This window comes from Nicotiana attenuata, chromosome 8, assembly GCF_001879085.1.
Source record: "Nicotiana attenuata strain UT chromosome 8, NIATTr2, whole genome shotgun sequence".
Classification (NCBI taxonomy): domain Eukaryota; kingdom Viridiplantae; phylum Streptophyta; class Magnoliopsida; order Solanales; family Solanaceae; genus Nicotiana; species Nicotiana attenuata.
The window spans coordinates 8,399,514-8,410,366 of record NC_031996.1 but is presented as its reverse complement, the minus strand read 5'-3'; the positions used below and the strand labels follow the sequence as shown (position 1 = coordinate 8,410,366).

General features: G+C 40.2%; 1 protein-coding gene across 4 annotated transcripts; it reads right to left on the bottom strand.

The window, feature by feature from the left end:
* On the bottom strand, positions 4,486-8,525 carry LOC109230855. Of its 4 annotated transcripts, none has more exons than XM_019396311.1 (7): positions 8,338-8,522; positions 7,426-7,802; positions 6,948-7,120; positions 6,780-6,860; positions 6,135-6,210; positions 5,954-6,046; positions 4,486-4,822 (listed from the first exon to the last, which is right to left on the bottom strand). In XM_019396311.1, the coding sequence occupies exons 2-7, from the start codon at positions 7,784-7,786 to the stop codon at positions 4,686-4,688; spliced, it is 921 nt and encodes a 306-aa protein (XP_019251856.1). In that variant the 5' UTR covers positions 7,787-7,802; positions 8,338-8,522; the 3' UTR covers positions 4,486-4,685. The 4 variants fall into 4 exon arrangements, with proteins under 4 accessions (XP_019251856.1, XP_019251858.1, XP_019251859.1 ...); XM_019396313.1 differs by having other exon boundaries at positions 7,426-7,597; positions 8,338-8,520; XM_019396314.1 differs by having other exon boundaries at positions 7,426-7,594; positions 8,338-8,520.

The following is a 10,853-nucleotide window of genomic DNA, read 5'->3' as shown; positions in this document are numbered from 1 at the left end:
CCGATTTACTAGGCGTTGGTAAGTGGCACCAGCATTTTTTAGTCCGAATGGCATTACGTTATAATAGTAGGTGCCATATTTAGTGATGAAGGGAGTTTTTTCCTGGTCCCCCGGGTCCATCCGGATTTGGTTGTATCCGGAATAGGCATCGAGAAAGCTGAGGATCTCGTGGCTGGCAGTCGCATCGATCATGCAATCGATGTTGGGCAGAGGAAAAGATTCCTTGGGGAATGCCTTGTTCAAGTCTTTGTAATATACACACATTCTTAATTTATTTCCCTTTTTAGGGACTACTACTACGTTTGCTAACCAATCCGGGTACTTAACTTATCGAATGGAGCCTATTTTAAGGAGTTTAGATAACTCGTCTTTGATGAATGCATGATTGACTTCGAACTGAGGCCTTCTTTTCTGTTTGACTGGGTGGAACTTCGGATCCAGCTCAGCTTGTGAGTAGTTATTTCTGGCGGGATCCCTGTCATGTCCAGGTGGGACCAGGAAAAACAATCTATTTTAGCTATAAGGAATTCTATGAGCTTTTTTCTAAGCTCGGGACTTAACCCCGTGCCCAGGTATACCTTCCGATCGGGCAGGTGCTCGATCAATATGACTTGCTCCAGCTCCTCGACCGTTGACTTGGTGGCGTCGGAATCGTTAGGGGCTATGAAAGACCTGGGAACTCCGTAGTTGTCATCCTCGCCCGTCCCCTGCTTTTCTGGCTCGGTCGGGGCCGGTATTAGTGATTTCTATTTGGTTTCTTCCTTTGTGACGGAATTCGAATTTTTTTATGACGAGAGAGCGGATATCGGGACCACCTCATCGGCCACGAACATGTCTTTTGCGGCCGGTTGCTCTTCATAAACTATTTTAATCCCTCCTGGTGTTGGGAATTTCAACACCTGGTGAAGTGTCAAGCGTACTGCCCTCATGTTGTGAATCCATGGCCTCCCGAACAGAGCATTGTATCTCATATCTCCTTCGATCACGTAGAACTTTATTTCCTGAACGGTTCCAGCGATGTTCACCGGTAGGGCTATCTAACCTTTAGTGGTCTTACATACCATGTTGAATCTATTTAGAACTCGGACTGCATGCATAGTTTGGTCTTGTAGACCCAGCTATTCTACGACCCTCGATCTGATGGTATTGGCCGAGCTACCTAGATCAATTAACACACGCTTAACTCGGGATTTATTTATGAGTACAGATATCACCAGTGCATTATTGTGTGGTTGCACGATGCCTTCAACATTCTCGTCATTGAAAGATACGGTTCCTTCTTGCACGTAATCCCGAGTCCATTTTTCTCTTGTGATGGGCACTTTGGTGCGCTTTAACACCAGCCCCTGGGGGCGTCAACCCCACCAATGATCATGTTAATGACGTGCTGAGGTTCCTCTCTCGATCTGCTTATTGGAGTCCCTATTCCTGAAGTGATTTTTGGCTCGATCACTCAGGAACTCTCGGAGGTATCCGTTGTTGAATAACCAGCTATTTCCTCTCTTAGTTGTCGGCAGTATTCAGTTCTGTGGCCGTGAGTGCCATGATATTTACACATTAGGTTGGGGTCCCTTTGGGTAGGGTCGGACTGTAAAGGTCGAGGCCACTTGGTCTCTTTGATGCGCGCGATGGCAGATACGATGGCAGCAGCGTTGACGTTGAAGTTGTACTCTGATAACCTTGACTCTTCCTTAGGCCCGATGGGCCTGTCAAAACTACTTTTGCTCATAAGTCCCCGATTATTTTAACCTCGGTCGCTCCTCCTTTCAATTCTCACAGGGTTTCATCCAGACCCATTACCCCTTCGATCTCCATTGTATGGTTGATACCGGTCACTATTCGATCTTGGTTCACGATCAATGTCTTTTTTGGATCTGTCATTAGCTCTGACAGGATGAACGGACCCGGAGGGGGACCCAAGCTGATCATCTTCGACCCTGATTTTTTATTGGTACGGTTATGGACGTCGCCCCAAGTTACCACCGGGTATTCTATTAGATTTTGCTTCAATTGTTGTGAAGCCAATGAGCTTCGAGCATTGAGTCCTTGGGTGAAGGCCAGAACGGCCCAATCACCAGCGATCGGAGGTAGGTCTATTCGTTCCATTTGAAACCAAGACACGAATTCCCTAAGCATCTTGTATCTGTTTGCTTCACTTTGAAAAGGTCTGACTTCCTGGTCTCGACCTTGATGGCCCCGGAGTGTGCTTTCACGAATGCGTCTGCAAGCATAGAAAACGAGTCAATAAACTTAGGGGGTAAGTTGTGATGCCATATCATAGCTCCTTTTGACAAGGTTTCTCCGAACTTTTTCAGTAGGACATACTCGATTTCATCATGTTGCAAGTTGTTCCCCTTGATGGCGCACGTGTAGGAGGTCACATGTTCATTTGGTTCAGTTATTCCGTTGTACTTAGAAATTTCGGGCATGCAGAACTTCTTTAGGATCGGCTTCGGAGCTGCACTCGGAGAGAAAGGTTTTTGAACAAACTTATTAGAATCCAGGCCCTTCAATATTAGTGGTGCTCCTGGGATATGGTCGACCCTGGAATTGTAGGTTTCTACTTTTTTGTCATTGACTTCGATTTTCTTTTCTCCCAATTCTACCAGTTTTGTTAGTTCCTCAAGCATTTTTATGATCTCAGGGTTGGTCCGGGGTTCAACTTCACTCGGACTTTCTTCGATTGGTTCATTTCTATGAGCGTTTTCTCGGGATGGTTTGGGCTCAACTCTGCTGGGAGCCGCGGCTCTGGTTCTACAACTGGGCTATCGCTACTTGTTAAGCCTGCAATATTTCGAAGATTACTCGCAAGTTGATTCATCACCTTCGCCGTCGTGTGTATTTTGGGCCGCCAGTCGGACTCCCCCACGGATGTTGTTCTCAGGATCGGTAGGAATTTTGCATTGATGTCCACATATGAGTTAGCGTCGATTGGGTCCGCGGCAAGAACTCCGTTGGGGTCGACAGAGGGCACCTCGTTAGTGGGTACCACATTGTTGTTTTTGCCATGGTGGTTAGACTCAGCATCCATGTTCAAAGGGGCAGATTGGGAGTTCGACATTTTAAATTTGTCATGAAATTAACAGCTCAAAGAACAAGTGTAAAATAGGGTGTGTTATGTAAATTTGTATCAAATTGCCACTATTATCCTTGGCCCCTCAAAAACGGATAACAATTAAATTTGTAAGTGATTTTAAGGATATGCAAATTAATTCAATACAAACGATAAATTGCTTTAGATTAAACAGATGAGGGATTGAATAATTTTCAAACCGCTTAAAGGGGTGGTTACGGACTCAATAACAGCCTTCACGAAGTGTCTGCCCTCGATTCCGGACTCACAGTAACGAAGCACTGATGAACAAAAGTGAGAACTCTGAATAACAGAGAAAATAATAGTATATTGCCTCGATATGTGTGTTACAGTGTCCTTAATGAATCAGGCCCCCCTTTTTATAGTAGGGGAGTTCTACTCTAAGTACAATTCCATAAAAGGTAAAAATCTTTCGTTTAACCTATCACTAGATTTCTGCCGATACGTGCTGAGATCCCCGCCGTGATATCCGGCCGGTCACAGATATCACAGCCTTCTATTACTCGTGCTTGATTTCCTGATAATGCTCTCCAAGGTCTTTAGGGATTCGAACCGATCCCGGGGTTATGGCCCCGATATTCCCGAGGGCGGGCATTGTGCCCTTGGGTTTTGGCTCGAGGGGCTCCTTGTCTCAGTCCTGATTCCTTGCCGTCACGCCTCTTACTTCGTTACTTCATCGGCAACTGAGGCGTCTCAAAGGTTCGATTTCACCCTTATACAGTTCTAAATATGCCTCGGAGATAAAAAGAGCAGTATTTAAAATATATTTTGATTTGATCCAAAGGGAAGAATAACGCACACTATGAAAACAGTATACTCTCCAAAAATTGTTTTTAACAACAGTTTGAAAGAACGACAAGTTTTCATTAACTTATTTTTCGATTTCGGCCTCGCATATAGAAACAGTAGGGCGCAGATATCTTCTATGATATGAACAAAGGTTCAGTTTAGTTCCTTAAATAAAAACTTTCTTGAAAAACTGCACACCACTTGTTCTTCAACTATCTCAAACCTCCAATGCAGTTCCAGAAGCTATAACGAGAATTGCGCAATACCAGTTTAATTCTGGTCAGTTTCATCTTTACAGGGGACAATGGCCGAGAATATATTACACGTAAATGATTTTACATTAACAATTAATTCACCTTAAAACTAATCAATTGTTTCCGTAGATTGGACGTTCACTAGAGGAGTTGGACATGAGTCTGTCTGGTATGGCCAAGAACGTGATGCTCAAAACGACTGATGCAGCTGTCGACGCTCAGTAAATACATTTAAAACATCTTCTAAAATGCGTAAAGTTGTTTTCTTCTTTTTCCTTTTCCTTCACAAATGTACGCTGTTAGGTCACTCCTACAATATGCTATTCTAGTTTTTAAATGATTAGTAAGTGAGACAAGACGTTTAATATTGGCTGAAGGCTTTAACACCGGTTAACGTACCATGTGAATAATAAGCAGAGGCATACATGAAATAGGCAACACTAATATTACAATGACCCAAAAATAAAAGCAACTACGGTCAGAAACAGATCAGTAACATGCCCTTCAAACCATGAGAACCTAAGCAAATCGCTACCGAATAGGTACATTCACTCTATGTTGATCCTGACGATGTTTCTTGGTTTGTCACTTTGACTCGCAGGCTGGGTACTGCTATTACGTCTCAGACCACTAAATGGATCTCTGAATCCAGGATCCCAGTTGGTCAACCAATTATTACTTGTTCCTGCATAAACCAAACAGCAAATTACAGGGATCACACATGCATTAAGCTTCTTCCTATGAAAGGAAGATTTCATCCAGCAAAATCCTGAAAGGCTAACAGAAACTAGCAGGTCACTGGATGGCATAGACAAGGTTCCATTTTTCGCTTTGCTTTCTGTCAGACTGGGCCCGAATGGTAGAATTGGTACCCGTGCATGGGGTAAACAAGAGCTAGATTTCAAGCAGGCATGATCTTTGTGCTTGCTTCTTTAAGTAGCGCTTTACTTCGTAAGCAAACAGATAATAGCCCACAAAGTTTGTCTAATTCTTCCCACCTAAGCGCGCAGTAAATCACAAGCAAACAGTATATCAAACTGGTATGGTAACTCCTAAGAGATTGAAAACAGCTCCTGCTACATATTTTCTGAAATGTCGAATCTAAGGGCTGCAGCTTCTAACAGTTTTTGCACAGAATCTGCATTAAAACGAATTTTTCATCTAAAACGAATAAGGTAATCTTTTAGTGAGACGCTAAACTAGAAAAACTTCGAAATTCAATTTACTAACAGGGAGAACTCTACCGCTTGCTGCGAAAATTAGCTACCACACTAAATAAAAAAATTCACACCACCATAAATAATGGCATTCTACCTTTTTGAGTGTTTTTCATAAAGTGATCTCTTCCACAAGTGTGTTACAGAAGAATTAATTTCACCCATGCTCAACCATGCAATATCATTTGCTTAGGCTCATTGTGAAGTGCCAACTAATAAGCTAGTGGTAAGGTCAAGTCTACCTCTCTTCATCTGTGTCATTGTTTGATGAGAGGTGGTGAAGTAATTCCCTACACAGTTACTCCCACGCCCTATATCGACAAAGTTACCTAAACTCTCTTCATGCCCTCTCAAATGAGACAGCTAATAAAGTTTAGCGATAGCAATATAAAATACATAAACTAAGAACATTGTCAAACTAAGTCTAGCATGATTCGGGGGAAAAACCCTAAGTCTAGCATAACTGTATAAGGAATAAAGATAGTTTAACTGAGAAGAGTCAATACTCCGTTGAAAATGTGCAAATGTAATCCATCAGGGCATGTACCAGTACTATTTGACATGATCAGTAGAGAAAGGCATTTCCTTTTCTCACTAACCTGCATTTGCATGCAAATCAGACCCACTCTCCCAGCCAGGAATATGCTTATCAGCATTGCCATTCCATGTCTGTTTAAAGCCAGCTAATTCATCTGCAAAACAAAGAGACAAACATGTGAAATCTGCTGTTGAACGGAACGTAGAAGTGGAACACCTGAGTAATCTTCAAGAAGATGCTACCCTCTGCTAGATTATGCAATGTCTGCGTCGTGTCCACCTTGCCGTCAGAGGCAAGCTTCCTTGTTAAGGAGTGTCCCTAGGAATGATAGAAGAATGTGAATAAGATACTTTTCTCTATCCGGCAAGATGAAGCCACTGTTCACAGAGTAAAGGAAAAGGCTAGAATTCAACCAGAGATTGCACATATCTTTAACTACACAAATCGAGCAATCTTTTAGATTATCATGTAACTGCCAATGTCTAACGCAGGCGAAATAATGCAAGTCTCCCGCAAATTCGTATGAGAAAAGTCAGACTTGTTTCTATCTTCCGCATGAATGGCAGACACATACGATTAGTCACTCTTATTAACTACTAATGCCTCTTTCTCAGCATAGAAGACAAGTGTTAAGACTCCTTTAAAAATGTTCACAAAGTTACGAACTCCATACTTTGGTTGTTAAATCCATCCAAATTTACATAATTTCTAGTAGATAATTTAGAAAGTATTGGAGGTCCACCATTTTCCACTGAGACTCATAGATGTTATCTTGAACATAGTGTATGTTTTCGACTAAATAAGCTTCTAAACATAAAACACATCACAAGTCCTTCAAGTATTTTAATAACAGTGCCAAAAGCAAAGACTAATAAAATGTATTATACCTTATCGTGGATGCCCCTGGAGATTCTATGTGTTGCTTGACCAGTTGTTCTATCTGCTTGCTTGCTCTCCTCTAGCACCCTCTGTTTCATAACATGTGCACTGTTAGAATCAGGAAGAACGCACTTATTCAGCCAGATCAACAAGAGATCAAGGAGATGAGAACATACTCCATTACTTCCAGTCTTACGCGTGGTGGTGGCAGTGTAATATGCCCCCTCTATTCCACCATATGTAACTCTTCTATAGCTCGCGCTTTGAGGCTTGGATTCTGTTCCTTCCAAATTCATATCTTCCATTCTCCGAGTCACGTCTTTGCTTACGCTCTTGCTCTTGCTATGGTCTGCGACATAAGTACAACTAATGATTTCCACCAACAAGAATGTTATTTCCTCCGTTTCATTTTATGTGTCACTCTGTCTTTTTTAGTCTATCCTAAAAAAGATGTCAAGAACATGTGAAACTCTCTCCACCTATCACTTACTTGTTGGTAGTAAGGGCAACTTTAGTAGTTCGCATATAATTAATTAATGTCTCAAAAGTTTCCTTTATTTCTTAAGCTATATCCTCAATCAAACAGTGCTACGTAAAATGAGACAAAAGGAGTACTAATTATGGACAGATAACATAAAAACAACCAAAAGTTACCATCAGTTTGGTCTTCAGGATGTTCAACAAGTGGATTTCTGTTAGCATAATCCCTATCTCTTTCCTCCTCGGAGCCATTAACGCCATCTTCCTCCGCTGATTCTAGCTCTACTTCTCCCTCATCATCCATATTTATCTCTTGAATGACTGGCCCATTGGAATTAGCAAACTGCTGCAAGTCATCAGCAGGAGTTGTTGGATGTAACATGGAAGACTGAGACAATTTAGGAAAAGGGCGAGTAAAGAACGGGTCATCAAATGGGTCTCTTCCTCCAAATATACTAGACATCATGCCTCCAAATCCATCAAATGGACTGCTGAAGGAGTTGAAATTGTCTCTGCCACCTCTTTCTCTCTGCATATTCTCACACCAAACCCTAGTTCCAGAACCGGAAACTTAATAGCTTAGCCATTTAAAGCTATTGAAAAGGTTAAGATTGATTGACAATAGGATACATCATAATTTAGTAATGTGCAGCAATTACAATCTCATAGTCAATTAACGTATCGAGATTGACAACGTCTCAGCTCCTATTTTAGTACTACTACTTAGTAATACAATACTGAAAAAGCACTTGAAAGAATTCGCCACAAAAGCTAGTTTGAACCCTGATATGTATATTTTTAGGAACCTTGTCAAATATTTGAAAGTAGGACATTTACATTCTTACAATCCTGAGGATATCATGAGTTTATATTTTGATAAAAGCACAAGTTTACAATGATTAGAACCTCTATTTTAGGCAATGATACTCTTAACTGAACTTTTTAAGCTCATTTTAGTAAATGATAGAGCTAGTGCAGAATCTACCAGTTCCATGACTAGAAGAAAATTGAATTAAACAATAAACAGCAGCAGAAAAATTAAAAATAGATTGCTAATTCCCTTTACCAAAAAAGAGATTGAATTACCTTAGGTGCAGAGTCGAGAATAAATTTGTTTTATGAGGGGGGATGAAATATGTGCGGGCTACGATTTATATTTGAGGAGTGACACGTTGGAGAGTTGTAGAGGTCAGAATACATGGAGAGTTTGGAGCCTAGATCCTTCCATTTTCTTTCATTTTCTATTCTATTTCTCTCCTTGCACTCAGAACCTTCCAGGTCTCTCTTTTACCATTCCTTTTTATCTACTTTTTGGTGTTTGAATGAACAAAGAATATAAAAAACTAATTGTGCAAACTATTAAATTAGTTTAACAAATATTGAGTAAGGACCTAATGAGAGGTTGAAATAATCATTACTCCTATGAGGGGAATACTATCAACCATTTTGGCACATTCTAAAATAAACACATTATTCAGTTGTTTCTATTAGAATAATATATTATTCGTTAAATATTATTTGTGTGTTCAACTAAACTCATTATTAGCGATTCTAATTATGTGTACATTTCCCCTTTTGATACTTTACGCGTGTGTATTTTTAGTGTTATAATTTGCGGGGTCGGTTAGTTTCATTTCGGGAAGGTTGTGGGTTGATTTGGACCGTTTGGTTATTGGTTTTGAAGCCTTAGTTGTAAATATTGACCAAAGTTTGATGTTTGTGAAAACGACCTCAGAATGGTGTTTTGATAGTTTCGATAGGTTCGTACCATGATTTTGGACTTGTGCGTATGTCCGAAATCGAATTCGGAGGTCCCTAGGTTGATTTGACTTGTTTTGTTGAAAGTTGGCAATTTGAGGTTTAGAAGTGTTCCCAAGTTTGACCATAGGTTGAATTTTTGGCTATCGGATTTAGAATTTGATCTTGGGACTTGGAATAGGTCCGTTTTGCTATATGGAATTTGTCTGCAAAATTTGGTATCATTTGGAGTTGGTTTGATAGGATTCGGACGTTTGGTTGCAGTTTTAGAGGTTCTTGAGTTTTTTTTGGAATTCATGCATTTTGATGTCCAGTTCGTAGTTCTAGATGTTATTTTTGTATTTTGATCACGCGAGCGAGTTCGTATGATGTTATTAGACTTGTGTGGATGTTTAATTTGGAGCCCCGATGACTCATGTGAGTTTCGGATGTGTTTCAGATTGGATTGAACTTATTTTAGGTTGCTGGTGTGTTTGTGTTGTAGTTATCGCAATTGCGAGCACCAGCCTCGCAATTGCGAAGTGAACAGGTGAGGGTCAGGTATCACAATTGCAAAGTGTAGACTATACTGGGTAGGTTCGCATTTATGACACATTAGTCGCATTTGCGAAGGGAGCAGGCTTCGCATTGTCGCATTTGCAACTTCCCACATAGGCTGTCAGTGCCGCATTTGCGAAGCATTCTTCACAATTGCGAGGGTTCGCAATTGCAAAGCCAGTATCGCAATTGCGATATCTGCAACTGAACAAAAGGGTTGGGAGTCGGATTTCATCTCATTTTCTCTCATTTTAGATAGACTCGGTAGGAAGCGATTTGGAGAGGAGATTTTCATCTACTTTATCGTGTAAACATCATTGCTTTATCGATCGTAATTGGTTTCTCTTGCATTTTTTGCTGATAGTGAGTCTTTTTTGTTAGATTTGAGCTTTGTGGAGGCAAATTTTAGGGGGAAAGATATTTTTAGGGTTGATTTGGCCTAGTTGAGTGTAAGTATTAGCCTAACTTTGTGTGGGGGAACTACCCCTTAGAATTTGGGTTGATTGTGTTATTTGAATTATGTGAAAGATGTGTACACGAGATGACGAGCGTGTACACGGGCTTATGTGTGGTATTTTGACCGGTTTAAACTTTTAGACTTCTTCCATGCATTTAATTGAATTTGTCATAGCATGTTATATCATCCATTGTTAAATTTACTCTCACATACTGTATTTGACGTTGTTAGCACATGTTCTATCTTTTATTGTTAAGTTTTCTCTTATATGCTTTAGTTGAAGTTGTTGCCTCTCTTATTATCTTGCTACCTCTCTTATTATTGAATTACTCTTATTTGAAGTTTTCATTTCGTAGGAATACCTCCATTTTGAGTTATTGAGGTTGAAGTTGTGAAAGCTATTAACACATTGAGGTTGAAGTTGTCGATTATTAAGATATCTTCCTTGTTGAGTATTTCTCATTTATTTTGTTATTATTGAGATTCTTGTTCCCATTGTGGTTGAGCCGTGGGCTAGATATTGTGGTAACATTGGTGTTGTTGATTTTGGCAAGTGTTGTGAAATTTAGGCACATGTAGTGCGAGTTGATTATTGTGTTATGATATTGATACGCATGCGGTGGTATAAGGATAGGGGTTGATACACATGCAATGAGATATGGCGGAATTTAAACGCGTGTTGCTAGTAAGGGAATTACTTGAAGCCACGCAGTGAGATAAGGGGGCTAAAACGTGTATAGTTATTTCGAAAAAAAAATATTTTTAAAAATAATTGCAAGGCTCACACAGTGATAGAAGAAAGATTGTGATTATGACTTGTAAAATGTAAAATATGAAATTTGAGGTGGTA